This window comes from Aythya ferina (genome assembly GCF_964211825.1).
Source record: "Aythya ferina genome assembly, chromosome: 6".
Taxonomy (NCBI): domain Eukaryota; kingdom Metazoa; phylum Chordata; class Aves; order Anseriformes; family Anatidae; genus Aythya; species Aythya ferina.
In genome coordinates this window covers 11,724,047-11,748,841 of record NC_140303.1, presented here as the reverse complement: position 1 = coordinate 11,748,841, position 24,795 = coordinate 11,724,047, and the positions used below count along the sequence as shown (strand labels likewise).

The 24,795-nt window shown below is 42.8% G+C and overlaps 1 protein-coding gene and 1 long non-coding RNA gene across 4 annotated transcripts in view; one reads left to right on the top strand and one right to left on the bottom strand.

Annotated features, from left to right (window-relative positions):
• The window catches only part of LOC311439285, a 109,868-nt gene extending 90,677 nt beyond the window's left edge, over positions 1-19,191 (top strand). The window contains exons 5-10 of one of the 2 annotated variants that reach the window (XR_014694641.1): positions 3,903-3,977; positions 6,023-6,123; positions 9,350-9,516; positions 15,266-15,369; positions 17,300-17,495; positions 17,618-19,191. This is a non-coding gene — a long non-coding RNA (uncharacterized lncRNA). Of the gene's footprint in view, positions 1-3,902; positions 3,978-6,022; positions 6,124-9,349; positions 9,517-13,855; positions 14,020-15,265; positions 15,370-17,299; positions 17,496-17,617 lie in introns of those variants that run through there. The other variant, XR_014694642.1, reaches the window with a different exon arrangement.
• DRC11 (dynein regulatory complex subunit 11) overlaps positions 1-21,041 on the bottom strand; it is a 103,710-nt gene extending 82,669 nt beyond the window's left edge. For both annotated transcript variants that reach the window (XM_084524772.1, XM_084524771.1), the window contains exons 1-5: positions 20,957-21,041; positions 12,141-12,465; positions 8,424-8,537; positions 5,939-6,127; positions 5,174-5,245 (exon numbers count right to left, since the gene is read on the bottom strand). In XM_084524772.1, coding sequence (XP_084380898.1) covers positions 5,174-5,245; positions 5,939-6,127; positions 8,424-8,537; positions 12,141-12,465; positions 20,957-20,967 — 711 coding nt within the window. In that variant the 5' untranslated portion in view covers positions 20,968-21,041. The remainder of the gene's footprint in view (positions 1-5,173; positions 5,246-5,938; positions 6,128-8,423; positions 8,538-12,140; positions 12,466-20,956) is intronic.
• Positions 21,042-24,795: the final 3,754 nt, after the last annotated feature.

Here is a 24,795-nt window from a genome sequence, read left to right as displayed (position 1 = left end):
GTTTTAAGGCTACCATACATATTATGCCTGAAAGGTAGATTTACTGGAGCTTTTATTACTGGGTACTTAATTTAGGACAGTTTCCTTTCTTAGATCTGAAACAGCACAGCTGAAAGATATACAGTGTGGTTTTAAGAGACTTTTCCAGTGTATGTTCTGCTACAGACCGTATCGTCCAAAATTGTAATCTTCCAATAGATGTAGTAATTGAGTAGCATTTTGTTGCTCAGTTTCAGAAGTAGCAGAGTTTGCTTCTCTGGAGGACTATATTTCCTAAGCAAAGTAAGTATTTTTAAGGGTCATTTGTTTTCACCAGAATTGAAAGTGAGATTTCTACATTTCGACTACACAGACAAGTAGCTCCTTACTAGCAGAATAAAGGAACTTACTCCCTAAACAACCAGGGTCCTGTTTTTTACTAACTTATTATACTGACATTTAAACTGTGATCTGAATTCTCTTTAAAAGTTTAATATATGAATTAGATATGCTCTTGCTTTCTTGTTCCCTCAATGTATTTTGTCTGGATGCAGGAAGAATGTATTTTGAAAAAAGTCTCATCTGATGAATATTGTGTTCATATAGATTCCATGGTACACAAATGGTGATAGCCACATCAATTATATGGCTGAATTCCTAAATTAGGCACAAAAAAAGGGACAACTAAAGAAAATATATTGCGTTCATTAAAGCTTTCCTACTATATGATTCACTTCAATGGCTTTGCCAATTAAAGTAATTGTCATATGCATTCAAACAAAGCATTTGTAGTAAAAGGTCTTGTTAGAAAAATATTGAAAAAGGCTGTTTCATAGATTTGTATAATATATAAATAAATATTGACATGCAACATTTTTTCATAAGATAAAAGAAAATTTGGAGTGGGAGAAACATTTATATTCATGACCATATAAGTTTATGTAATTATGGTTATGTTTATTTAGATATTATACCTGGGCATGCTGTCAAACATACTAAAAATGGCAAGTATGCTTTGGACTCTGAAAAGCAGTGATTTCATCGCTAGTGTGACTCTAGTCAATGATAGCCAAAATATTTAGTGAGATTCTTGCTTGCCAGCATCTTGCTACTTCAAAAATAAGCAGGTTTGAAAATTATGTTGAAAGCCTAGCAGATTATTTATCACTGTTTAGATGTGTATGCATGCCTGGTGAAATAAAACTTCTTCCTGATGTTTAAGCATCATCTAGGTTAAAAAACAAACAAACAAACAAATGTTAATCTTAAACTGGATTGAAACAGTCTGGATGTGTAACACTACTGTGTTTGTCTGTTTCCAACTACTGAAGAAATATTTTAAATTTTATGTATTTATGGAGTTTGCAGTTTGTTAAATCCCATATAATGTTTATTTAGCCATAACCTTGAATGTTTATACAGAAGGCTATTCTGGGAAATGCTAATTTTTTTCTGACTAGATGAAATGAATTATATTTATCAGGAATTTAAAGAATAAGAAATGTTTGGCAGACTCTTTTCTCAGATATAAATAAAAGCATTACCCAAGACAACATGCCTAAATTAGGGTATGTTTAAAAGAGGTAAGAAGGAGAATACAGTTATTTATTTAAGACCACATAGATCCTTTCATGTGAAAAGGATACAGAAAGAGGAAGACTAGTGGAAATACTATATGAGAAAATTGTAGATAAGCACATATTGTACCACTAACTGTTTGGCAAGGGCTGAAATTATGGAACAGAACAGTGTGAGAGCTGTGTAACCGTGTAAGTCAATAGATTTATCTGTGAGACAAGAAGGCATTTATGCGTGTGCATGTCCAAAGCATCCAGGGTTCGGTCCTATAAATTGTCAAAGCATGCGAAGCACTTGGCTTCAATGGGATTGATTACTTGTGCTCGTTATGTGACAACATGAGCAAGGGAACATCCAGGGCCTTTGGAATACTCCAGCTGCAAAGCTGCAACAGTAGGCTGGGTCCCTAAATTGAGACAGATTTTGTCTTGTCTTTTTGTATTTGTTGTTCCTAGGCTCCTCCTCCCCTTCCATAAATCAGTCATTGCAAACTTATCATAACATTTTATGCTAAAACCACTTTTTCCTCTTTCCAGTAGCAAGTGTTTTGAGATTGTAAGTATAATGTCCTGCAGGGTCTACCCTGTGAGGAGAGCCAGTAAGTGAGAAAGCTGCGTGCAGATTCATTATTGGGCTGTTTTGCACCACTTTGAGACAAAGCAGTTGCCAAAAACCACTCTGCAAATCCATTTACACCAGGCTGACAGCTAGCTTGCACTGCTGTAGAATGGAACAATCACACATCCTGTAACTGTGGTGCTTAATGACAGAGTTTATGAGCTAAAAACAGACAAGTGCAAGTATATGCCAGTTTAAAAAATGGAAAAATGGTCCATTATAATTGGCCTGTAACTGCAAAATAGCCTGAGCAAGGAAAATACAAGTTTGTTTGGACAGCACATGCATGTTTTCCAGACAATTTAATGTTTCCTTGCAACATCAGTGTGGTCAGTGTGGCTTAAACACAGACCTTGGCCTGGAACATTGGTTGTGGTGCTAATGCTGGGGCTGGCAGTAAACAGCACTGTGGCAGCGAGGTGAGGAAGATCAGGAAACAGGTCAGGATACAGTTATCAAGATATATGTGCTCTTAGCGAGGGTTGCTTCTCTTTACAAATTAAACTGGTATTGCAAATTGTGATTTATCGGAGATTTAGAAAAACATGTGCTGAGGGAATCATGCTGTTTCTGCAATTAAGCTTTAATAAATAATAATAATAATGAGGCTTTACTTTTGAGCCAAGAAAAATCTCCGGAACATAGACTTCTATTCTGTCATCAAGCAAAAGAAAGAGAATCGAATTCCAGAAAACATACATAAATTTTACAGAAGTAAGTAGGCAGTAAAGAAAATAAAATTGGATTAAGCAAAAGACTGAACTATCTTTGTTGCACAAATTTCCATGTTTTTAGACCAACATGACTGAGTTTTTCCAACAACCATTATTCAGAACTTCAAACAGACTAGCTCTTTTTGTAAGGCACTCTTTATATGAAAGCAACATCTACATTTTTTAAATAGCTGTAATTATAAGAGAAATTATATTTATTGCAGTAAAAGTCAGGTCTCCTTTGGGATGGACTTGGAGTAATGGATGGCTAGGTCTTCTAATTTATCTAAGTCGTGCAGCATTAGAAAAGCAAATTCAACATATTTACACATGAAGATCTGTGGTCATTTTTTAGGGGGCTGACATGATCATACATCAAAGAGACTTGACCTTTGGAGCTCACTGCCTATCTGTCAGCATGAACCAATGCCTGCTTGCCACTCACTTCCTGGGGAGACCACGGAAGGGAGAGTGGCATGAAAAGTACAAGCGAAACATGAAGGGGGAATATAAAAACATTGGAAAGATGAACAGATTTTTTTTTTATTATTATTTAGAAGTATCCATTTTTTTCCCACATCCTTTGATTATATACTTGATAAAGAGTAATGAGTTTGAGTACAGAATTGAAAACATTAATTCTCTTGCTCCTAAATGGAGGTCAGGAAATTAATTCACTCCATGTGTTTGGTTTTAATTCCCTTCTTCCCTATGATCAAATAGATCTTCCTCCCCATAAAATACAGTAGATGGCTATTTACACCCCAGTTATCAGTTACTCCTACAGTTGGCCACCATGGAAAGAGTGCTTGGCTGTGAACCCTTCAATAACTGATACCAGACTTAGACTTCCTCCCTAACGCTCTAGTTTTAAGACAGTATTGTCATGGGACTTGATAGGAAATGATCTCTTGTTTTGCAAAAGGTATATTTTATAATTTGTTTTCAGTACATTCCAAATATTCACCATATTAGGTCTGCACTAGTTAAAATCTTTGTCTTTTTCTTAAACAGAGGCAGAATCAGCGCACAAAACTCTGGTTCCCTGTGCTGGCTGTGTTTACTGTTAATGACTAGCAGATATTAAAGGTAACAATTCACAACATTTTATCTGTATTTAACTTGGTAAAAACTTAGATAAATGTACATGTTACTTCCTAAAGATAAGATTTCAAGGTCATTCTTAACTGATGATACATGTTTGTCAGATGTCTGCTACAGGTACAATTGGTTTTCTTAAAACCAAAACCTAGCTAAGTGTAATTCTATCGCTGGCTAAGAAAATAATCAGAACTGTCTGGGAGAAGCAGAAAGCATGTTTTAATTCAAAATTAAATTATAAGTTTTCAAATTATCATTTAAGAGCTACAGAACAGAGGTAATAAATAAACTTACCAAATATAGAGCAGGGATGAATGTTTCTGTAAGGCAGGTGCTAAGCAGCAGCATTACAAGAACCTGGTGTGAGGGACACCCTACTGTAGTTGGAGTTGAAGAGAGCTGCAAGGCTTGACGCCTGCTAGTGTCTAATGGAGGCACCCAAAGAATTGGTGGGGGACAAAGAAAATACCAACTCTAAGGTGTCTATTCTCCTTCTCACTTATTTGCTAGGTGCTGGTGTTGGTGCAAAAGATGTTGGTGGGTGAGATGTTCCTTCTCAGATTGTGGGAGATTCCTTCCTCTGTCTGTCTTATCAATAGGGGTGCTTTCATTTTCCTTTCACCCCATACAATCTAACTGACCACAGACAACTATTCACTTCCCTGTACCTTTGCAGTATGATGTGAGGAATTTATAGGTTCTTTATTTCTATGCAGACTTACTGACACAGTAATATAGCAGTTCTAATATCCCTTTCCCCTTCTCTTGAGATATATATATACATTGGCTTGCAAAAGGGTGTGAGGAGAAGACACTTACTGCCTTATTGTTACAACAATAAGGCAGGTCAACTGTCCTGGCATTCTGAATTAAAAACTGATTAATGAAATTCCCTTGCTCTGTCACGCCTGCATCAAATTCCCTAGAACCTAGGGCAAACTCTAAACTGTCCACATCTGCCATATATATTAGACTATGTATATATAGCATAAGAGCATGCAGCTCAAGACAAATTGGGTTACTTATGTGCCATTTATCATTTCTGCTTAGTTCTGTATTCCTTAGAGATCCCCTTTAAAATGGGAAGAATCTTAGAAATTAATTTATTGTCTTCTGGTAAATTACAAAAGTCTGAAGAACAAACAGACTATGGTATTTTATATTCTCTAGACAGCATCACTTACCATCCCCAGAAATATCATTTCCTCTTCTCTCATTTTCTCTGTTTTCTTGCGCTGGATATATCCACGCCAAACCTGAATTGTAAACAAAACTCTAATGAGATAAATGGGCCTTGTTACAGCTTCCTTTACTGTGGCAGACACAGGAAAAAACAAATAGAGGAAGGAAAGGCACAATATACAATTGAAACTATTACTCTTTAACAGGTTGCCAGCTGCTATATTTTTCTATAAGAATTTCTGAAGTTTGTTATCTCCTCACACTGGCATATCTATCTTCTAATACAACAGCACTAGGATTCAAAAAATGTTTAGACTGAAGATTTAGACTGAATTCCTGTTCTCATTTGGCTGAATTATCTGAATTATTCATGTGAAAGGACTTTTTCTGGAATTTAGTTGTGATAAGCCATTCTCATTTTCTCAAGATATGGGATGAACTCTTTCCCCAGAGACCCCAGGAAAAGGCACTGGATTTCAAGGTGGTGCCAGAAAGAGCAATTGAGGTCATAAAAATCAGAATGGAAAAACAACATGTAGGTTATAAAGTCATCCTGTATTGTCAGTGCAGGACTGTTTGCATTGATCTCACATCTAGGGTTCTGTCTCATTTTTAAAGCGGTTTAAATGATATATTTCACCTTGCTAAACACCCTCAGAGCAATCCATTCAGAATGCTTCCCACCCTACGAGCTCTGTTTCTCCCTACTGCTGTTCTGAATAGAACACTTGCCTCTACCAGAACTGTTGTTACATCAAAGATCTCACCTTTTGAATGCGAGTGGCAGCATCATCTGGGTTTGGACCAGTCTGTACCTGAAGTTTTGTTTGTCTTTTTCTCTTTTCTTCAAGGTACATTTGCTTCATGAATACTGCTCGACGACGACCCTGGCGAGCCCGCTCTGCGACCTGGATCATTTTAATGGCTTCTTCAAATGTCATGGCCTTGACAGGTATCTTCAATGGCACAGATAAAAATGAAATGACAAAGCAGAGTGTTTTGTTAATTGCCTAGCTAAGTTAGCAAATGAGACAATCAATTAACCTTTTGTGGAAACTTTCTAAGACAAAACATCCCTGTCACAAACAACAGAGACTCCTCTCTTATGCCACTTTGCAGTATCTTCGAAGTTTGCTGTCTTGAGACACACGTTTTTCTGAGGACCTTAAGGTGAAGGTGAACCTGACATGTTGATGAAGTTTCTATAGCACTCCAGGTAGGTAGATGGTTAGGCTGGGCAGAGCCAAAAGAGTCAATGGAAGATGGAGAGGAGACAGGCTCCAGCCCTGGGGAGCACCCCTGAGAAGCAAAAAACTCCTGATGCTATAGTGGGAAACATGGTTGGCTCTATATAGTTTACGCAGATTGCTAAACTTTATCCATTTGAAAAAAAAGGCATAAAGAACCATGGGGCTTTCTCCTATTAAAGAAAATTCCTGAGGCTATGGAATGTCTTCCTTTATTTTTCTCTTAGTTTCTGAAGAGATGGGTTTCTGGATGTGCTGCTGGGTCTCCAGCTCTTTTGTTGAATGAAAGGACAGGTTTTGAACCGGCACAGGCATGGTCAACCCAGCCCAGGTAGAAGAGGGTCAGGAAAAAAGAAGTCAGAAAAGGGCAGCTGGAGAGAAGGACTCCCCCTTCTCACTCCTGGGGACTCTTGTTAATACCTCATGCTCCCCATGGAAAGGCTGAATGGTTGTCCTTTCCTAACATGAATCCCCCTGTTGGAGACAGTTCACACCTAGTATTTCAATATATACTGTGTGGAGCTCACTATACCACATTTTCAGTAGGGCTTTCTACAATGGAAATACACAGGAGAAGAAACAATCTGCAGAGCAGACTCCTCTGATGAACTCCACAGTTTTGGATGTACACTAAACTGTTTGTCACGGGGCTGCCATGGACACTCAAGAGCACATTTGTCTGCTACACAGCAGGCAGGATTTCCTGAGTGTACATGGCTTGCTATGATGCATGCGTAAGTGCTGACAACCCTCTAGAAATCACAGCGGTGACTGAACTGGAAGCATAGCACTGGGCACAGGACTGAAACTGTGTTCATAGGAGATAGTTTTATTCATGTTTATTGATTCCTGTGTGTCTCTTGTGGCATCCTGGCAAGGGTCCTGCCGGGGCCTGGTGCTCCCAGGTGAGCTGGCTGCACACAAGATAGTCTCATCTGTAATGGATGCCATGCTGAAAAGGGATGAGAGCTCAGCTGTGGGAAACAAAAAAGCTCCAGGATGTAATGTGCTGAAACAGAGGATTTCCACAGACCAACACTAGACTATTAGAAAGTGCAGAGAATATACCCAGAAATTTACTGCGGAGGCCGGGGGGACCGCAGCTGCCCATTAAAGTAATCTAGCAGGGAGACTGCTCTCTGCCTCTGCAGACTGTCTCGTTCTGTCCCTGGGAACCTTCCCTCGGTTGCTTTGTGGGATCAATACTACCACGTAACGCAGCAGGGAGGCAGATTTCCCCCAACGGCACAATTACTGTGGAGAATTCAGTGGTTGGGGCAGTGCAGCAGTTTGACTAAGTGGCCTGATCAGGACTGTCTCTTACAGCTACAAAGTCGATGAATCTCAGTCGCCAGACTTGTAAGCACAGTTGTTTATTTCAGGAGGTTAGAGGACTGCTTGCAGGCAGTGCGCCATTTCCAAGAGGTCAAAAGTATATCAAATCCAGAACAGTCTTCACTGGAGCACTCATGTACTTCTCCGTAATGACTTTTGCTCTGCCAAAACTCAATTTTCTACTCCTCCTAGCAGCTGCAGCTCGATAGCTGTACAGAAGAGACTGCAGTCATTGTTCAGAGGTTATAAACAACTGAATACTAACAGTTGCGCTGACCTGAACTCTGCGTTTTGCCTGTTCCAGCCAGGAATCCTGGTTCAGTAAAACTTAAGCCCAGCTTGATTTCAGTAGGACGAATTATGTGATGAGAATTAGCTAGGTAAATAAAGCACCTACTAAACTTGGCCAAAGTACTGCCCTTTCGCTGACACTCACACACATAAAGCAGAGTCGACTCGTTTCTTGAATCTTAGACCCAAGACGTGACTGGGTATTACTACACAGGAAAATTTAAGGTTACTTTTTATGTGTGTCTTATCTGTAAGCAGACTTTTACTTCCAAACTACTATAAAAATACTTTTCACTTCAGTGGCTTATGTGCTCAGACATGTGTGGCTATAAACTAAAAAAGTTAAGCATGTTATTGTGCAAATACATGGGATGCTTACCTGTGTTTGCAACCCAGCTTCACATAAAATCTCATCAAGCATTTTCTCTCTCTGCTGCAAGACTTCCAGGTTTTCTTTAATGAAATACCTTGGGATAGGTATTTCTATGTCTTCCTAGGGGAAGAAATAGTCATGAGATGCTTTTTTAGAACTGCATTAAAATCACATTACTTATTAATTGAACACCTTTACAAAGCAATTAAATTGGACTGAGATTATTGAATTTTTTTGGAGTGTTAGGGAATTTGACCTCTGTAACAGCTGCCGAGCTGTTACTTCGCAATTACTTAAGACCTAATTCAACAACAACAAATAAATCAACCCAGTTTCTGAACCATGGCAGCCCAGAAATCTTTCTTTTTATAATGGCTCAATTATATTATGAAACTGTTGAAACATTTGGCATGGTTGCCAGTAATTTAAACATGATTTCCACTAAATTGAATACCTCTGGCTGTGTGATCATCCCACTTCTTTTTTAATCAACATGAAAAATAGATCGGTTCTCTTGCATTTTTTGGAACCATTACAAAGAACCAAAGCACAGAATTCTGTTTGTCTACAGGTATTTCTGCACTGTCTGTGACTGTGATATCTCAGTCAATTCTCAAAATCAGGCTCAATTAGAAGTGGCTGTCTATTCATTTCCATCATTAAAAAGATGTAACTGATACACTTTTCTGCCAATTTGTCTCCTGTAGAATTTCAGAGTTGAGAAATGAAAGAAGTGACAGACAGGCAGGTAGACAAAAAACACCCTAGACACTAAGATGCTGCAGAGCAGCATCACCTGATCTTTGTATTGTATTGAAGGCTAGAGACAATTCTTCAGAAATAGTTACTGCCAAGTATAGTTCTTTGGGGATGGAGGGCAAGACCTATATTTAATAGGTCTGGTTCATACTGGTGCCATTTTCCCTATGCAGTATTTCAGGAACATCCAGACATCTGAAGCAAATGATTCACCCTGAAGGACAGAAGAAGGGATGAGGGGAAACAGGCAGTTATCCTGCCGCGCTACTACTCATCAGGAGTTGCAAAATCAAGTTCCATAATAATGTCCCCAGGTCCTTTTGCCCAGAGAGACTGACAGGTACAAGACTTGATGTTGCACTACCACTGATCTCTGCACTGTCTTCTGGGGGAACTGGTGGGCTTTGACCTGCTCAGGGCAGACCTCTGACTTGATCCTCTGCAGCCTCAATGCCAACTCTGCTGTGGACAGATACAGTGAGCAAAAGCAGGAGAACCGTGCTGATTGCAAAGGACAGTGAAAGCTCCTGGGCACGGGGTAAATGTGCTGCTTGCAAACTCGATGCCTTTCCAATTTCGAGAGCAAGAGTTTGCCAGGAAGGTTATGGGCAATGAAAACAGCTCCTGCAAACTGCCAACTTACCCATTTCATTACTAATAACCACCGCTGCACACTGTGCAGAACTGGGCATCCCTATTATGGTAGCACAAGAAAGCCTCCAAGTAGGATTGTGCTTATCTCTATTGATTTTATCAATGCAGAGGTCTGGTCTGCTGAAGTTTCTAAATATTTGTCTTGTTAAGGTCCCTGTTTGCATTTTCTAGCATTTCAACTGTTGATGGAAATGATTATATATTGTATGTTAAGAGTGCAAATTGCTCTAGGAAGGGATTAAAAATCCATCTGGCTTTAGGTACGAGAAATCAAGTGGTTTGTCTGGACACCCCCGCATAGGATGGGACGGCTGTTACACTGCCAGGTAGCAGTGCAAGGCAGTCAGTGCAGGGTTGATGAGTGTCTCTGGTATCTAACCTGGGCTTTAATCACCAGTAATTCTGGACTGTGACTTTTACTGACTGGAAAGATGAGATCAAAGCCATAACACTGGGGCTGGCAGAGGTGGGGAGTAGAGACTACTCTTCTTAATAATCTCTTTTTGGGGCCCAACACTGAAAGGTTAGGCTTGCAATGTTTATCCTCAAGTCAAATTGACAGCTTCCTAGCCACTCCCAGCTCCACATGGGATTTGTGTATCCAAATACCTTTACAATTACCCTAATAAATGGAGTCACTGAGTGTTGGAAGGCAACCATAAAAAAACATGAGACACAGAACTAGAGAAAGATGAAACTTCACCCCAGCTGGCCTCAGTAATGCAGCAAAAAGTAGAGGAAGCACTCTGCAACATCAGCCATGAGGTATGAAATGAGAGTTAGCATCTCTGTTCTGCTCTCTGCTGATAACCATGTTGGTTTTTAGCCCATAATAATATGTTGAAAGAAAGAACTAGAGACAGCCTTTCTGGAAATGTTCTTTAAGAATTTTAAGTTATTTTTAAAGTTCTGGCCAATGATTTTGTTTTGGAACCAAGAATATGTGATTATAAGAAAATTTAATCAGGTCTGTATTTCTATCTACTGTGGAAAACAATGTGTTTTTTGAAAAAGTCCAAAAATTCTTCGGGGCTTTTTTTTCTATTTTTGTAGTAGGAAGCTATTTCAGGCCTTCTTCAATTTAAGGTGTGGCTCAGGAATTTGAATTTATGCTTGTTTTTTACTAGATGTGAGGCATTACTTTTCAGGCTTGCCAACTTTTTCCTGCAGGTGGATTTACTGATAAGTCATAAAACCAGCAATCCTTAGTGATTTCAAAATATGATTTGAAGGATCAGTTTCCCCAGAGGTGTGTTTGTATCCCCAGTATGCCTTCTCATAGTTTAAAATAATTCTCTGTTATGATTAAAAGAGAAGGTAAATAGTTGGTTGAAATTCTTGGCAATTACTTCCTAAATTTGTGGAATGAAATACACATGCAATTGCAAACAGTAATATGTCTGAAAATCTCGAAACAATTCCCTAATGATATTAGGCAATTTATCTCGTGTTATAGCTGAGATCCAGAAAACTGAAGTAACTTCAGTTTCGACTTTTTTCTTCAGCAAAGCTATTACCAGCGGTACCTAAATTTGACAATAGGTGGAGCTGTCTGCGAGAGAAGTAGCTATCCTTTAACAGCTCGTTTTTCATCCTGCTTTTAAAGCACAACTTCCAGACTTTGCCTTATTGTCAGACTCATTTGGTTTAGCAGGCTGTATGTCGGGGCTACTTCTAGCTCAGGCAGTCCTGAATCCTGGATGTTGAAGATGCTCCCAGCTCCTGCCTCCTTTACAGTAAGAACCTGGTTTCAGATCTCTCATTCTAGTACTCATTTTAGAAGTCCAATGTACTACAAAGTACAGGGACAAATTATGCAACTTTTAGCACTACCTGTAGCTTCTGGAAGAGGCCTGGGACCAGGCTGCTTCAGAATGAAGCAAAGGGCAGACTGAAACAGACTGTACCTTAGTTATCAATTGTCCTTTTCTGTCTAATCCCACTGTAAAATCAGGTAGAGTCATTTTCGTTGTTCATGCTGACTCTGTCTAAGCTAATATGACTTCATGTTAGGATATGTGCAAGAGCAAGACCTCCAGAGCCTGTGCTGCTACTGATAAGCACAAATACAACATACTGATCAGGCAGATCAACTTAAAATCTTGCTCCAGTACATAAAGTTCATCACAGACTGAATGCACTCTGATCCTTAATAACCATGCCATAATTACTGATTACTGTACACTACTGAACATCCAAGAAGCTAAATAACTCGGTGCAACTTCATAGACAGCAAGTAAATGAGACTCTCCTTCAAATACAGGGTAGGCAGAGTTCCTGTGGAATTGCTCAGTACAGAGGTAGACCTACCGGGAGAAGCTTTAGATCTTCTAGGATGTTATCAATGTAATGAAACTCGGAGTTCTCCAGCGCCACCATCTCCTTCTTCATCTCCAGGATGCGGCCAATCACGCCATCTAGCACTTGCCGGATCGCTGCCCGTTTCTGCTGGTGAACAAGTCCATCGTGCGCCTCCTCCAAGTTGCGGAAGATCTGCATGTATTTGATGTAGGAAGAAGCTAACATCTTGAACACTTTCATGCGGTCCTTCTCTGGCTGGAGGAACTGTTCTCTCTCCATCTGGAGCTGGATGTCGAGGTCTTTCTGGGCATCTGTCCATATCTTGTTGTAAGTGCTGATTGAAAAGAGGAGACTGTCTTAGTCTGACATAGCAGCAAGAGCCAGCACGCAATGATATCAGGACTCTATGAGCATGGGTTTCTCCAAAAAGGAAGTTTGGAAATGCAAGCCATTGTATTTCCAAGGAGATTTTAACTGCAGTTAATTTTCAAAATCACTAGCAAAATTACTCTTTTTGTTTGTTTTAAAAATAGGCATCTTAAATTGTTGTTTTATTAGTGAAACTTCAAATATTAAAAAATTTTGACTTCATCCTTACCATCCACTTTAAGCTACGACCCTGACAGGGCAGTCAGTGAGTTTCATTCAACTGTGCTAAGTGAGAGGATGATTTCATAGAAAAGGTGTCTCTCCCTAAGTCCTTAGAATAGGGAAAATTCTATTTTAGGTCTCTCCACGTTTGGGATGAGGACTACTTGATGTTGCTAAAGGGTGTGCTGCCTTCCTGGTTGCTCTGAGTTAATTTTAGGGTGAGGACTGTATTGGTGCCAATGCTACCCTGTGGCTGTGTGTGCTATTTCAGAAGTGAAGGGAGGAAAAGAATTAACTTATTTTCTGTGGAAGCAGTTGTTGCACTTCAAGCAATTGCTATGTGTCTGGTCCAGTGGCCAGGGAGCTCTGTGACATGGAAGATGTCGCCTAAGGCCAGCTTCATTTCCAGAAGCCATAATGCTTTTTACCTGGGAACTTCTGCACTTTATGGTGTGAATAGGCTGAGCTCTGCTGGGCAGGTTGTCAGTGGCTTTGCACAGTAAGGTGGACCAATGCTGAATAAAGAAATGAACTCTGGGCAATGACTTGCTCAGAGAAGAGCCCAAACCGCAGGCTTGTCAACCCTGCCAAGAAAGGTGAGCACAACAAACCGCTCCGTCTCCACTAAACAAATTTCAGAGCAGACTTCTTGCTGATCCATGCAGCACCGAGGGTACACTTGGGTGTTAATTCTGAAAAGAGAGCCGGGCTGCTGCTAACTTCGCTTGTGCTTGATACTAAACACCTAGGCAGGAGCTCTGTCAGCTGCCCTTATCACTTCTGGTATCGGAGTACAGGCTGACCACAGCCAGAGACTACCAGGTGGCAGGACGCTGCCCCAGCCCGATCCCAGCAGGATGCTGCCAGGGCTGCTGAGACTCACCCCAGCACTCACCCAAACCCCCTAACAATCTAAACTCTGCCATTGAATGTGCTCCATTAACTTTTTAAGTGCATATTATGCTTTTCAGCTGACCTGGGTTTCTGCAGGATGCAGCTGGACTTGCTTTTCCTACTGCTTCTGCAGCCCACCCAGGTCTTTCCCCTTCCTTTTTTCCTCCCTCATTTACATCCCATTACACAAGCTGAATCACTCAATTGCAGTAATTAACCCAGGTGCAGGAGATAAACAAAATAAAACCAGCAAAGGGGACAAAGATGGCCCTAAACAAGGCCCTTAGGTTTGACCTGGTGGTTTGGCCAGCTGATCAATGGGATTTTTGTGCATTTACTCTGAAGCCAGCCCATGGAAGAACATAAACCGATGAGATTCATCAGCACAGAAGGGAACAACGTGGTATTGTACTCGCTTAGCTTTTGCCTACCTATGGATGATTTGATAGTGGGGAGATTATAAATCTTTAGGGAAGTCCGTGGGCTGTCTCCACAGCTATATGGCTGATTTATGAAGGGTGGTGTCTTTGGGCTAGAGAGTTTCTAGCACAGGTTACTGCATGAAAACACCAGGATATACCCAAACATGAACTAGCTCCACAATCGTCCCCTCTGGTTTACAAAAAACCTCTTTCTCTCTCCTCTAACTGAGGAATGTCAAGTGATTCCCCCTGCTGAGCCAGCTAATATCCAGTTTCTTTTTCTGTTTTGAATGACTTTTTTTAGGGCAGAGAGGGAAGAAGCGCTCTAATCCTTTGGAGTACGTTAATGTAAGGCTGTGCAAACGGGATGTAATTGTTTCCATAAAGTATTAGTTTATCAGATCGGCACTGGGATGATTGCAAACACGTTGCTGTGGGTCTAATGCTAAGATTATGGATATTATGGTATGGTTGGAGCTCTTGCAGCACTGATGTCCTGCGTAAGTGAGGGCAGAAGAGGGGTCAGACTCAGAAATGAAGCACTGCGGTGGACCCCCTGAATTTCCAGCTGTGGGAGGCTGGTGGCTGCCTGCTGCAAGAAGGGTGCCCAACATCTCTGTCCCTAGAGCTTTTGGGGTTGTGAGCTGAGTGGCTGGGAGTTGCAGGCACTTGATAGCTGGGCAGTGTCAGCAGAAGGACGATTTAAGTGTCTCTTGGGATCCCCTTGATTTATAAACTAGAGGACATGTGCATTGGTATTTGCTTCCTTTCCCCAAATCTGGATTTAAATAATTATTTGGGCGTTTCCTAGTGTCCAGATAAGAGCACTTCTGGGTAGTTTGAAGGATAAGATGTGCTTGGTGTTTATAGCCCTTGCTGGAGGACTTGGCTCTTGAGGAGTTGTTTAGGTTTGGGGAAGAAGTGACCACAGAGAGTGTGCATCTCACTGCCCCTGAACACAGTCACCCTCTGCTTAGGGACTAATGTGTTCAGGGGAAGCAATGCACGTCCTCAAGATGCTGTGTTAAAAGCAAGGGATGGCACCGACCCTCCTTGCCTCTTAATCAGACAGCATGCAACCCCAAATTCTATTTGGATTTTTCCCAATTTGCTCAGTGTCCCACTGTGTTAAGCTGCAAACTCCCTCCAATTGCTTCCACTTGCTGAAGGGGGAATGTAGGACAGCCCTGAGTGCTCCTTATTTACTGCTGCTGGTTTGTCTGGTAGGTTCGTTCCCACTCTGTAATGGCCGGGTTGTGAGCTACGCACGTGCCTGAGGACGATATTGCACCAGAGATGGATTAGAGCATCCGACTAGCCTGCTAGTGCTGGTAAGCTGCAGGACTGAATGTAATTTCCCTTCTCGAGGCATAAGCTTATCAAAACCTGGGAAAGAAGGAAGTCAGTTTCTTGATCTCTGCAGACAGTCTGTGTATAAATGATGCTGCAAATTAATTGTCATAGCAACTACAAATAGGAGTGTTATGGGAAAAATAAGCAACGCTGTAATGGGACGAGGGGAAAAAACACATTAAGTGACTTAACTCCAGAGCCCCCAGAGCAATTTCTGGCAGCTTACAGCGGGGAGGGAAGGTCAGGGCTTGCCTCCTCACCAGCATCCCTTCTTTTCACTCCCACGAAGTGGAAGCAGAGCCTAGTACAAGTGTGTAAGAAGACTCTTGCCTTCACATGACTTCCAGCTTCAACTTCATTTTATTGCTCCTGATCTGCTTATTTTGAGTGAAATTTAGACACATGATTTTCTGCTGAAGTTATAAAGAGACGATTAAAATCCTGCCAGGTCACACATTGCCTCATTTTTTAATAATCCAGGGCCTTTTAGCTTTACATGTTTGTTTGACCCATCTCTTCTTACACTTAGAGAAATCTGTTGGTTTTCAGTACAGCTGAGATTAGCCTGCCTACTTGTGTTGAACTGGCTTTGAGACTTAAGCACACCCTTCTTGGAAGGATTTGTGCTGAGTATGCAAACTGTCCCTCAGACCACTCTTGAGCCAGGAGTGGAATCTGGCATCAGTGGGGTTGCTTTTGTTTCTTTTCTTTTTTTTTTCTTCCAAATTGTCTCTTTTATTTGGCAGCCAAAGGGAACGCTTTCTGATCTTCCAGGCTGTGGCACAGTTTGTGCTCCAAGCTACGCCAGGCTGGATTCACACACAGTCTGATGAACCCAGGCTGTCTTGATGCCTGGCTTTTCTGCGGTGTCCTCTGAGGGCAAAAGTACCTCAAGCTCCCACACTCCAATCGTGGAAATGCACAGCATTTTCTGATGTGAAGAGGTGGAAGTGAAAACTGCGCTCTGAACTGGTGCGGCTCTCTTTAGCCACCTAGTGTAGAAACTCCCTTGTCTGGTTACGAGTGTTGTGGTGTGTATTGCAAAATATACGGTGTGAACCAAGGCAGCAGAGGCTGTATGTGGAGTCACGGTGTCCGTGCAGGGCTGCAGGCGACCGAGGCGTGGGCTGAGCGACAAGGAAGCGTGCGCAGGGTCCTCGGGTCTCCTCTGGGTGCTTGACAGGTCAGCCATTGTGCTAAGCCCTGGGCAAACAGGAGGCAGGGAAACCCAGCCCTGCAGCGTTTGTGAAAATAAAGGAATAGGAGACAAAGGTTGGAGGAAAAAGCAAGGCCCCGAGAGGAAGAGGGGCTTGCAAAAAAGCTGCTGCCTTGCTTTTCTCTTCTGAAAAAGCACCAGGCTTGGGCTGGCTGCTGGATTATTCACGTCAGCAGAGTACCTGTTCCCTCACAACAGCCTGCTCGAGCATTGCGTAGTGATTGCTGGGCTAAACTTATTATAGGACAGAAACAGATCAGCGGGGACTGTAAGAAGGAGAAAGAAACGGCCTTAAACATTGTCTGAATCAGTTCCTGCTTTAAAAGCCTTTAGCTTATGGTCTGGAGCAGTGAGGGCTTGCCACTCGGTCAGGCCTGTCTGCCTTGCTCCTAGTATAACAATAGCCTTGTAATTATGCCAAACTGTTTAGCTGGTGGCTAACGCAAGGCTGCTAGATGACTTCCCTCTTTGCTCTAGCTGCGATGTTTTATAGTTTGAAGTATTTGAGGAAACTGAAGGATAAACCTCAACAGGCTTCAGTTGTGAGTGGGGAAGAAAACATACACAGCACAAACAGCTCTGCACTTCTGTCATCTCCAGTTGCAGTCTTTGGTACTCAAACAATGATGTGATGAGGGGATAAAAGATTTTTGTAGCATAAACATAAGAGGAAGTCTTCCTATTTGTCATAGGAAACCACCTCCAGTTGCATGCACGAAGGACAAACGCTCTGAGTGCCTCTCTACTGTTGTCAGGCTTTTTGCTCATTTAAACTTCACGCTGCTTGCTCGGTTTCTTGAAGACTGTAGCCTCGTCTTTCAGCTGCTTTCTGGCACGAGTGCTGCTGGGATAGATCTGCTGACAATGCTTTTTCCCAAAGGAGGGAAGGTATGAGTAACACACGAGGTCTTTCCCTACCTGCTCATTAAGGGAGGCACGGGAGAGACGCAGCCTTGAGTCTTGGTTGTGATCATTCTGATTCTGTCTCTGTTTTCCTCTGTTAATACAAGGAGGATGACACTGATGCTCGCCAGGGGTGGAAAAAGGGGTGAAGATGAATCCGTGAATGTCTGGGAGATGTATTGGCGAGAACATGATAAGAATGCCCAGGAGGGAGCTAATAATTGTGGTGTTTGGATGGAATTTGAAGAATATGGCCTGGGGCCACGTGCTGGATGAGGGGATAAAAAGAAACATTCAACAACAGCCCAATCACTGCGTGAGGCTTGGGCCTCACGGGAAGAAAGCAGGACATGATCACAAAATATGGAACTACATCATAGTGCAGCCACGTAACGCAGGGGGAGAGAAGGGGAGGAGAAGTCACTCTGACATTTTCTTACGTTTTCAGTGCTTGGTTTTGCAGCCTTCATTTTCTTTAACTGAGCTTTGGGGATGTAACATAAAATATACAGCTCTCCTTTGGTCGCTTTTGTCAGAAGCAGAAGGGGAAACGCTAGAGATCTTGTCTTAGATTAATATTTAACCATTGACTTTATGTAAGTTCTGCTTGTGATACGAGATTAAGTTTTAAAGCTTTTGGATTGTTTAAAGCTCCTTGGTGGCAGTGGCAAATGTCTTGCAGCTGATTAAAACCTGGTACAAATGGCAGCAGTGCCAAGACTCGGCTCTGAACATGTCTGGACTGGGGCTGTAAGGGTGAGTTAAGAAATTACCGGTCAAGATCCTACAGGTCAAGTAAATGGTAAGTGAATTCATAAAAGAGGAGGAAACGCAGCAGGAAAACAAATGCAATAACATCTACGCAAATCTCCTGCTCAATGTCTGGAACAAAATGTACATCTGTATGCAAATGCTGGGGCTTGAGCACTTGAGGAAGTGGGATACATCGAGCACCTCTTAATCAACCTCACAGCAAATGTAATGGGCGTGCTTCCTCGTGAGCGCTACCAACTGTCCTTAGAAAATGTCGAGCGAGTCTGGACACGCCAACTTTTCTTTTGGCCGGCTGCTGGAGCTTATCGGCCCCACAGGGATGTAGCTGAGCTCTTTGAGTGTCCTGCCTACAACCCAAAAAAAAGACACAAAGCTTACTACAGCAGGGAACAACATGCTTCCACCAGCTGCAGAACACACCTCTGTGAAAACCACAGGGCCTTGAAGATCGTCAGCACTTACATGGATGAAAAATGCTGAAACCCTCAACAAGTAGGCTGCGTGCAGCATGATGCTGCGCTGCACTGCTGCCAATCCCACTGCTTGGAGATGCAGTGCATGCGAGGCAGCTGCCCTGCGTGCGCACTTAGTAACTCTGGCACGTCCAACAAGCTGCACGAGGCGCGTGTGATTTCTCTCTGTGCATAGCAGCTGTTTTTCCAGATGTCTGAAAAGCAGCCGTTTACCTCAAACTCGAGGAGAGGAAAAAAAAAAAGCTATGTGCTGTGCAGCTTTTCTATACAGGACACAGGATGTGACTGTACAGTATTGAAAAATCTGTGTTACAAACTCAGCTGTGGCTTACTGATGTGCCTGCCTCCTTGCAGGATGGAGGCTGGCTTCCATGTGACATGGCAGCTTAGGCAGCCATTCCTTGCAAAATAATATAACCTAGGGCAAAACGGAAGCACTTTCCTGTTTCTTAACTAGCAGCATTGATTACTGTTCAGCTCTGTGCTGGGAAGCACAAAGTTGTGAGTAGTGAATACTCATATTGACATACCAGCATTATCAGCCTCAACCACTTAAAAATAATGAAATTAAGCCTATGTATATTTAGCTAAGAATTTAAGAATTTAGTACTTTTCATTCTCCAGAGTGATTGGAAGAATTTTTGATTCACTTTTTTTTTTTTTTTTTTTTTTCAAAGGGATGCTATGATTCTCATGTGATGACCTGCATCTAGTTGCTGGGGAGGTAATAAAGAGCATGAACTACCCCAAAAACTTGGTCTAGTGAGACGCAGAATACATGAAACAAAACGATCTAGTCTGCTGCTTAAATCCAGCTCTCCAGATGCAGCACTTGGTGAGCTGGTGCATATTCAGACTCGTGTTTACGAAGGGCTGAATTTGCTTAGCTGTAAATGTGCACAGCTACAGCGTGATTGCAGTAAGTGAGCCAAGCAGCTTCAATGTCAAAGTGGAGACCCTTAGCAGTATCACTACCTCGTTTGGGAACAGGAGTGTATATATATTTTTGTCTTGTGGTGTAGCGATGCATATCATGTTTATATGGATTTACTGTGTAGGGCTGGCAATGCGGCAGGAAAAGGAACGGGCACTCTCTCTATTAATATTAAACTGAGTTAAACCTAACTGTGGAAGCACAACAATTCTTCAGCTACACTCAGTTTAATTCCTTCTGTGTTAATTGAGCCCAAGTAAGAGCGGGCTGTATTTCAGACAGCAGGAACAACAGATTCTGAGAACTCTCCTGTGAAGAGGTCAAACGCTACTTTTGCTGCTTGTTTTAAACCATGAAGTTTAGATACCCATTTATGATTTTATAAACCTCCCCTAACAAAGTTATGGTGCCAGTGTGAGGCACAATTATTGCGTTACAAGCCAGGGTCTGCACCAGGTCAGCCAGCAACCAAATTGAGCCTTCCCCAAACCTGCAGCAGCCACAGGCTGGCTCTGGGTGCTTGGACAGAGCCCCTGGACACTCTGCAGCACCCTTGCAGGTGTTTTTCCTTATTCCTCTCAGCTCACCCTTCTCCTGAGCTGGGAAAAGTAAGCTGGCTGGAAAAGAAGCTGCATCTGGGCTTTCGAGGGCAGATGAGGCAGCGGCAGGGAAGGATGAAGGTGGAGCTGCTCCAGTTTGGAGGTGGAGGGGTGTTTTAAAGCCTCCAGGGTCTCACCTGGCACAGAGAGATGTCTGGGAGGAAGGTTTCCTAAACATAAGGGTCAGGTTTTCTATGGGTGGTATTGCTGGAGGAGCGGGCAGGGCTCCTTGCAGACATTTTGATGTGATGCCATCATCGGTGTCTGGCTATTGCAAATAAACTTGTGAGGCTTTGCATTGTGCTGAAAGCATGAGGAGTTCATTACGGAGGAAAAAAAAGAAAAAAAAAAACATATGTGCAAACTTTGGTCTGTAAGGGAGGAAAAAGCGTGTTTGGCGAGCAGGAGAGGACCTAACTCAGGGTGGGTCATATTGGGGTATGGATAATTCTGTTGGTGACCTGAGGCTTTGTGGGGCTGAGCCCAGCACTCTCCAAAGGGCTCGGTCTCAATTTTGGGGCGCTCGGTCTCAATTTTGGGTGTTTTCTCCCCAAGCTGCGCAGCTCCCTTGCAGCCCCACACCGGCCCCAAGCCCTCCCCGGGCGCTCCCCCCCGCCCCTCCCAGCCGCCTCCGGGCTCGGCCCGGTCCCCCCCGGCGCTACTCACGCCTGCGACATGCCGAGGGCAGCGGGCACCGGGATGGGGCCGGGACCGAGCACCAGGCACCGGGACGGGGCCGGTACCGGGCACCGAGCACCCGGCGCCGGGATGCGCCGCGTCGCCGTTGTCACGGAGATGGGGGCGGGCAAGCCGCCCGAGGAACGGACGGGGCGGCAACTCATATATATATACGTATATATGGGATATATATTTATATATATAGCAGGTGGAAACCCGTCTCGTGTTTTTATTCCTTTCAGTTTCATCCCAGCGCTGTTCATCGAGCGCATCTGCAGGCATGGATCTGTTGAGGAGCGAGCACACGCTCGGCGACGTCTGGCACGCAGGCACGCGTAGCAAAACTTGCTCATTTTTTTTCTGGCTTCATTTTTTTCCTTGTTGTCTTCCCCGGTCAGCGAGAGGGGATGTAGTAGTGTGTTGCAGCGTGGCCTGTAAAATCACACCCGTAATTTTGGAGCCCTGCTTTTGTCGGAGGCTGGCAGCGAGGGTTGCACAGCTGCTTCCTTTCCTTGTAAACAATGGCTCCTTGGCAGCCCAGCAAGCCACTTACATGGTGGTGAAGCTGGAGTCTTTAAAAATAATCCCGTTTTAATTTATTGCGTGTATACAGCATGAGAAGAATCCATTACAGAACATTAAAGGCCGCCTCCTTTAAAAGGGGAAAAATAAAAGCCAGCAAGACAGGATTACGGCACATCATTCTGGGGAAAAAATGCACTCCTCCACAGAGCGGGTGGGGAAGGAAAAAAGAGAGAAGCTTGGGACAATGAGCGTTTGCCAGTGATCGCATTTTTTGCCATAAATCTCTGGGTGTCTGTGTTCCTTTGCCTTTTTTTTTTTTTTTTTTTTTTTTTTTTTTTTTTTTTTCTTTCTTGAAGTCCTGGTTTGTATAATTAGGTGAGAATCTTGGCTATAGCGTTTTCAAAATAAAGTTCCTAGCCCCCATGGTTTTGGAGAAAAGTTTGAAAATGTAAGCCTTGAAGAACTAAGACCATAATAAAAATCATGTAAGACATATTATTTTTCAGGCCGTGTGATGGCTATGCCAGTCTCCTGATTTCATTGGTGTCCTGTTGGACTGGTGGTTTGGTGCTATGTGAACTGAGTACCTGTTCCTTTTCTTTTGGTTGGAGGGTGGTGAAAATCCACTTGTAATTAGCAGTGTTAATCTGAAAGCGCCACTTCATGCTGGTTCTATTTCCATCAGGCATCTGCCTAGTTCCTTTCAATGTCTTCTAATTCTCACCCACCTGTAGGTCAGGGGACTTTCTACATCGGTAACTAGTTTGCATTTTGCTCTCGCTGAATACCTTAACCAAGGTAACTCCACAGTCCGAATGGGAACGTCACATTTTTATTTCCATTACTGCGGGCATCTGGCCAGCACTTCCATCTGAGTTATTTTTTCAGCCAAGGGTTTTACCTGCAGAGTCCCAGTGATACTGTCTCCATAAAGGTGTGTAGTTTTAAGGACCAATTTGGCTGTAACCCCCAGGCGATACATATTTTCTCATCCACCTCAAGATACCTTTCATTCTTTTGCTCAGTTCCCAGATCACCAAGAGAAAGGGAATTGACACTTGTGTTTCAATAAATAAATTCAAGAGTCAGTCCTAATAGAAAATTACTGTGGTTCTTTTACTCTACAATGTATCGCTCAAAAATAGCTTCTAAAATAATAGCTAAGAAACCCATCGTGTGTGCCTGAGACTAAAAAGCAAGAAGCTTTCAGAATCAGTTGAAATGGGAGTGACAAGATTGCTCATAATGATGTGGATGGCAAAGACGGTGCCTCAAGTGAGGAAGCCTGTGTATAGTTCATGATGCATGAAAAAAAGGATCTTCCTTTTTGTGAGCCACACAGTGGAAGTAAGGTTTGTCTGATATGAAATGCAACCGCTCTGGTGTTGATACTATGTTAATGTGAATTCATTGCCCTCTGTTAGCACCTCAGTGCAAGGATGATCTTTTTTTCTGCTGAAAGCAGCATGAAAGATGAAGTAATGCTCATTGCTCATTTTGCTCCCCCTCTTCCCCTCCCACCAAAAAAAAAAAAAAAAAAAAAAAAAAAAAAAAAAGTTGGAGGAAACCAAGCATCTTCCTTTTAAGAATGGGAAATTGAGCCTCAAAAAGTGATGTGCACAAGTCTGTGCAGAAGTTCAGGGGCTCTTCATTTTCATCAGCTGGTAGGGAACTTGAAAAGAGTGAATCACTTTGCTGAGAAAAGTCATGCAGTAAAATCAATTATGAAATGCGTGGAGTTGATATTGTTGTCATGGAAAAGAAGCCTGCTTTGTAGCCAAAATGAGAGTATTGTATAATTGAGTAATTGGTTTAGGTTAAGAAAATACAAGGTTATGATGAGAGAAACTGAGGAGTGTGAGATATTCTGTTTTGCTTTAGGTTTCTCGTTGAATCCTTGTGCTTTCAAGTAAAGATTTGAAGTGAAATGGTGAAGCTTTGCCTGGGCTGTTCATCCTGAAATGATTGCCTGGCGTTGTATTTTCTGCTGTGGCTGCATCTCTGCCTGGGATCTGTCTCAGCTGCTTTCCATCCCCTTCTCCAGCTTTATTCTCCTTTTCCTTCCTTCATCTCCCATCCAGTCTTTCCCCCTGGAGCTACCACAGCCCTCTTTCAAGTTCTGTGCCTCTTTCTGAGCTTCCTTCGTGTTGTGTGGGTTGTGAGCCTTTTGGGGCAGGGGAGGTCCTACTCTCTGATCCATTTCTGCAGAAAAGATCTAGGCACACACCAAATTGTAATTGAAGTCCAGCAGACCATTGACAGTCAGTCGATACTGTGAAGTGTCTCAGTCTTTCCAGTCCCGGATCACGCGTCTCCGACAATTCCTACAGGCAGCAGGCTGATACTTCTCACTACAACCAGAAATTAAAGGGATTTGTAGTTGTTTTTCCACACATTGTATATTTTTGTATAGCATCGATAGTGACTTCTTGTCTTGATCACGCTGCATTAAAAAATAAAGCCATGTTATTTAATCTATCCAGCAGGAATAGGTGATGGGTTTTCTACAGCGCATTCCTTTTGGCGTCAGTAATTCCTTAGGCTCTTGCAAATACGAGCTTAAAAATTCTGCTGCCTTGGAAACTAGGTGCCATCATTTTTCAAAAAAAGCCTTTTATTACAAGCTTAATAGGTGACTAGTGAGCTTACAGGAGGATAACTTTTAAAACTGGAGGGCCTTGTTCCTCTAAATTCAGGTCCCTGGCAAAGAGCTTAGTGCACCTGTCTCTTATTGAGTGGGGGCTTAAAGTAAAGCGAGGAACATAATAGAAAAAATGTTATGCCTTTGCAACTCATATTTCAAAGCACTTACAAAGGTCTGGATTGTGCCCCAAGGCACAGTACTGAGGGAGGAGTGCTGTTTTGTGCATTGCTGCCCCAAAGAGCGTGCAAAGGCTGGGTCAGGGCTTTCTCCAGCATGCAGAATGGATGATCGGAGGCTTTGGGCCCCAGCTTGGGAGTCCTGCTGCTCGCTTTGCCGTGGGGACTTGGGGCACAGCATGAAAAGTTTCGGTGCATGAAATATTTCAGGGAGGTGGTGTCGGTCGGCGTTTGGAATAGACCCAGCAGCGTGAGGGGTGGGAAGGCTCTTTGGCCAAATTCATTCTTTCCTTTGGGATGGGAGACTTGCAAGGTTTTCTCGACGTTGTGGCAGCATTTATCTGTATGTAACCCCAAATAGCAGTGTGGGTATTGCGTTTGTTCAGCCTGCAGTACAGCGTGGGAACATGTCAGGTCTAAGGAGCATCTCTTGACAATGTGAGCAGTCCTTGAAGGGGCCTCTCTGCATGCTGAAAATGAGC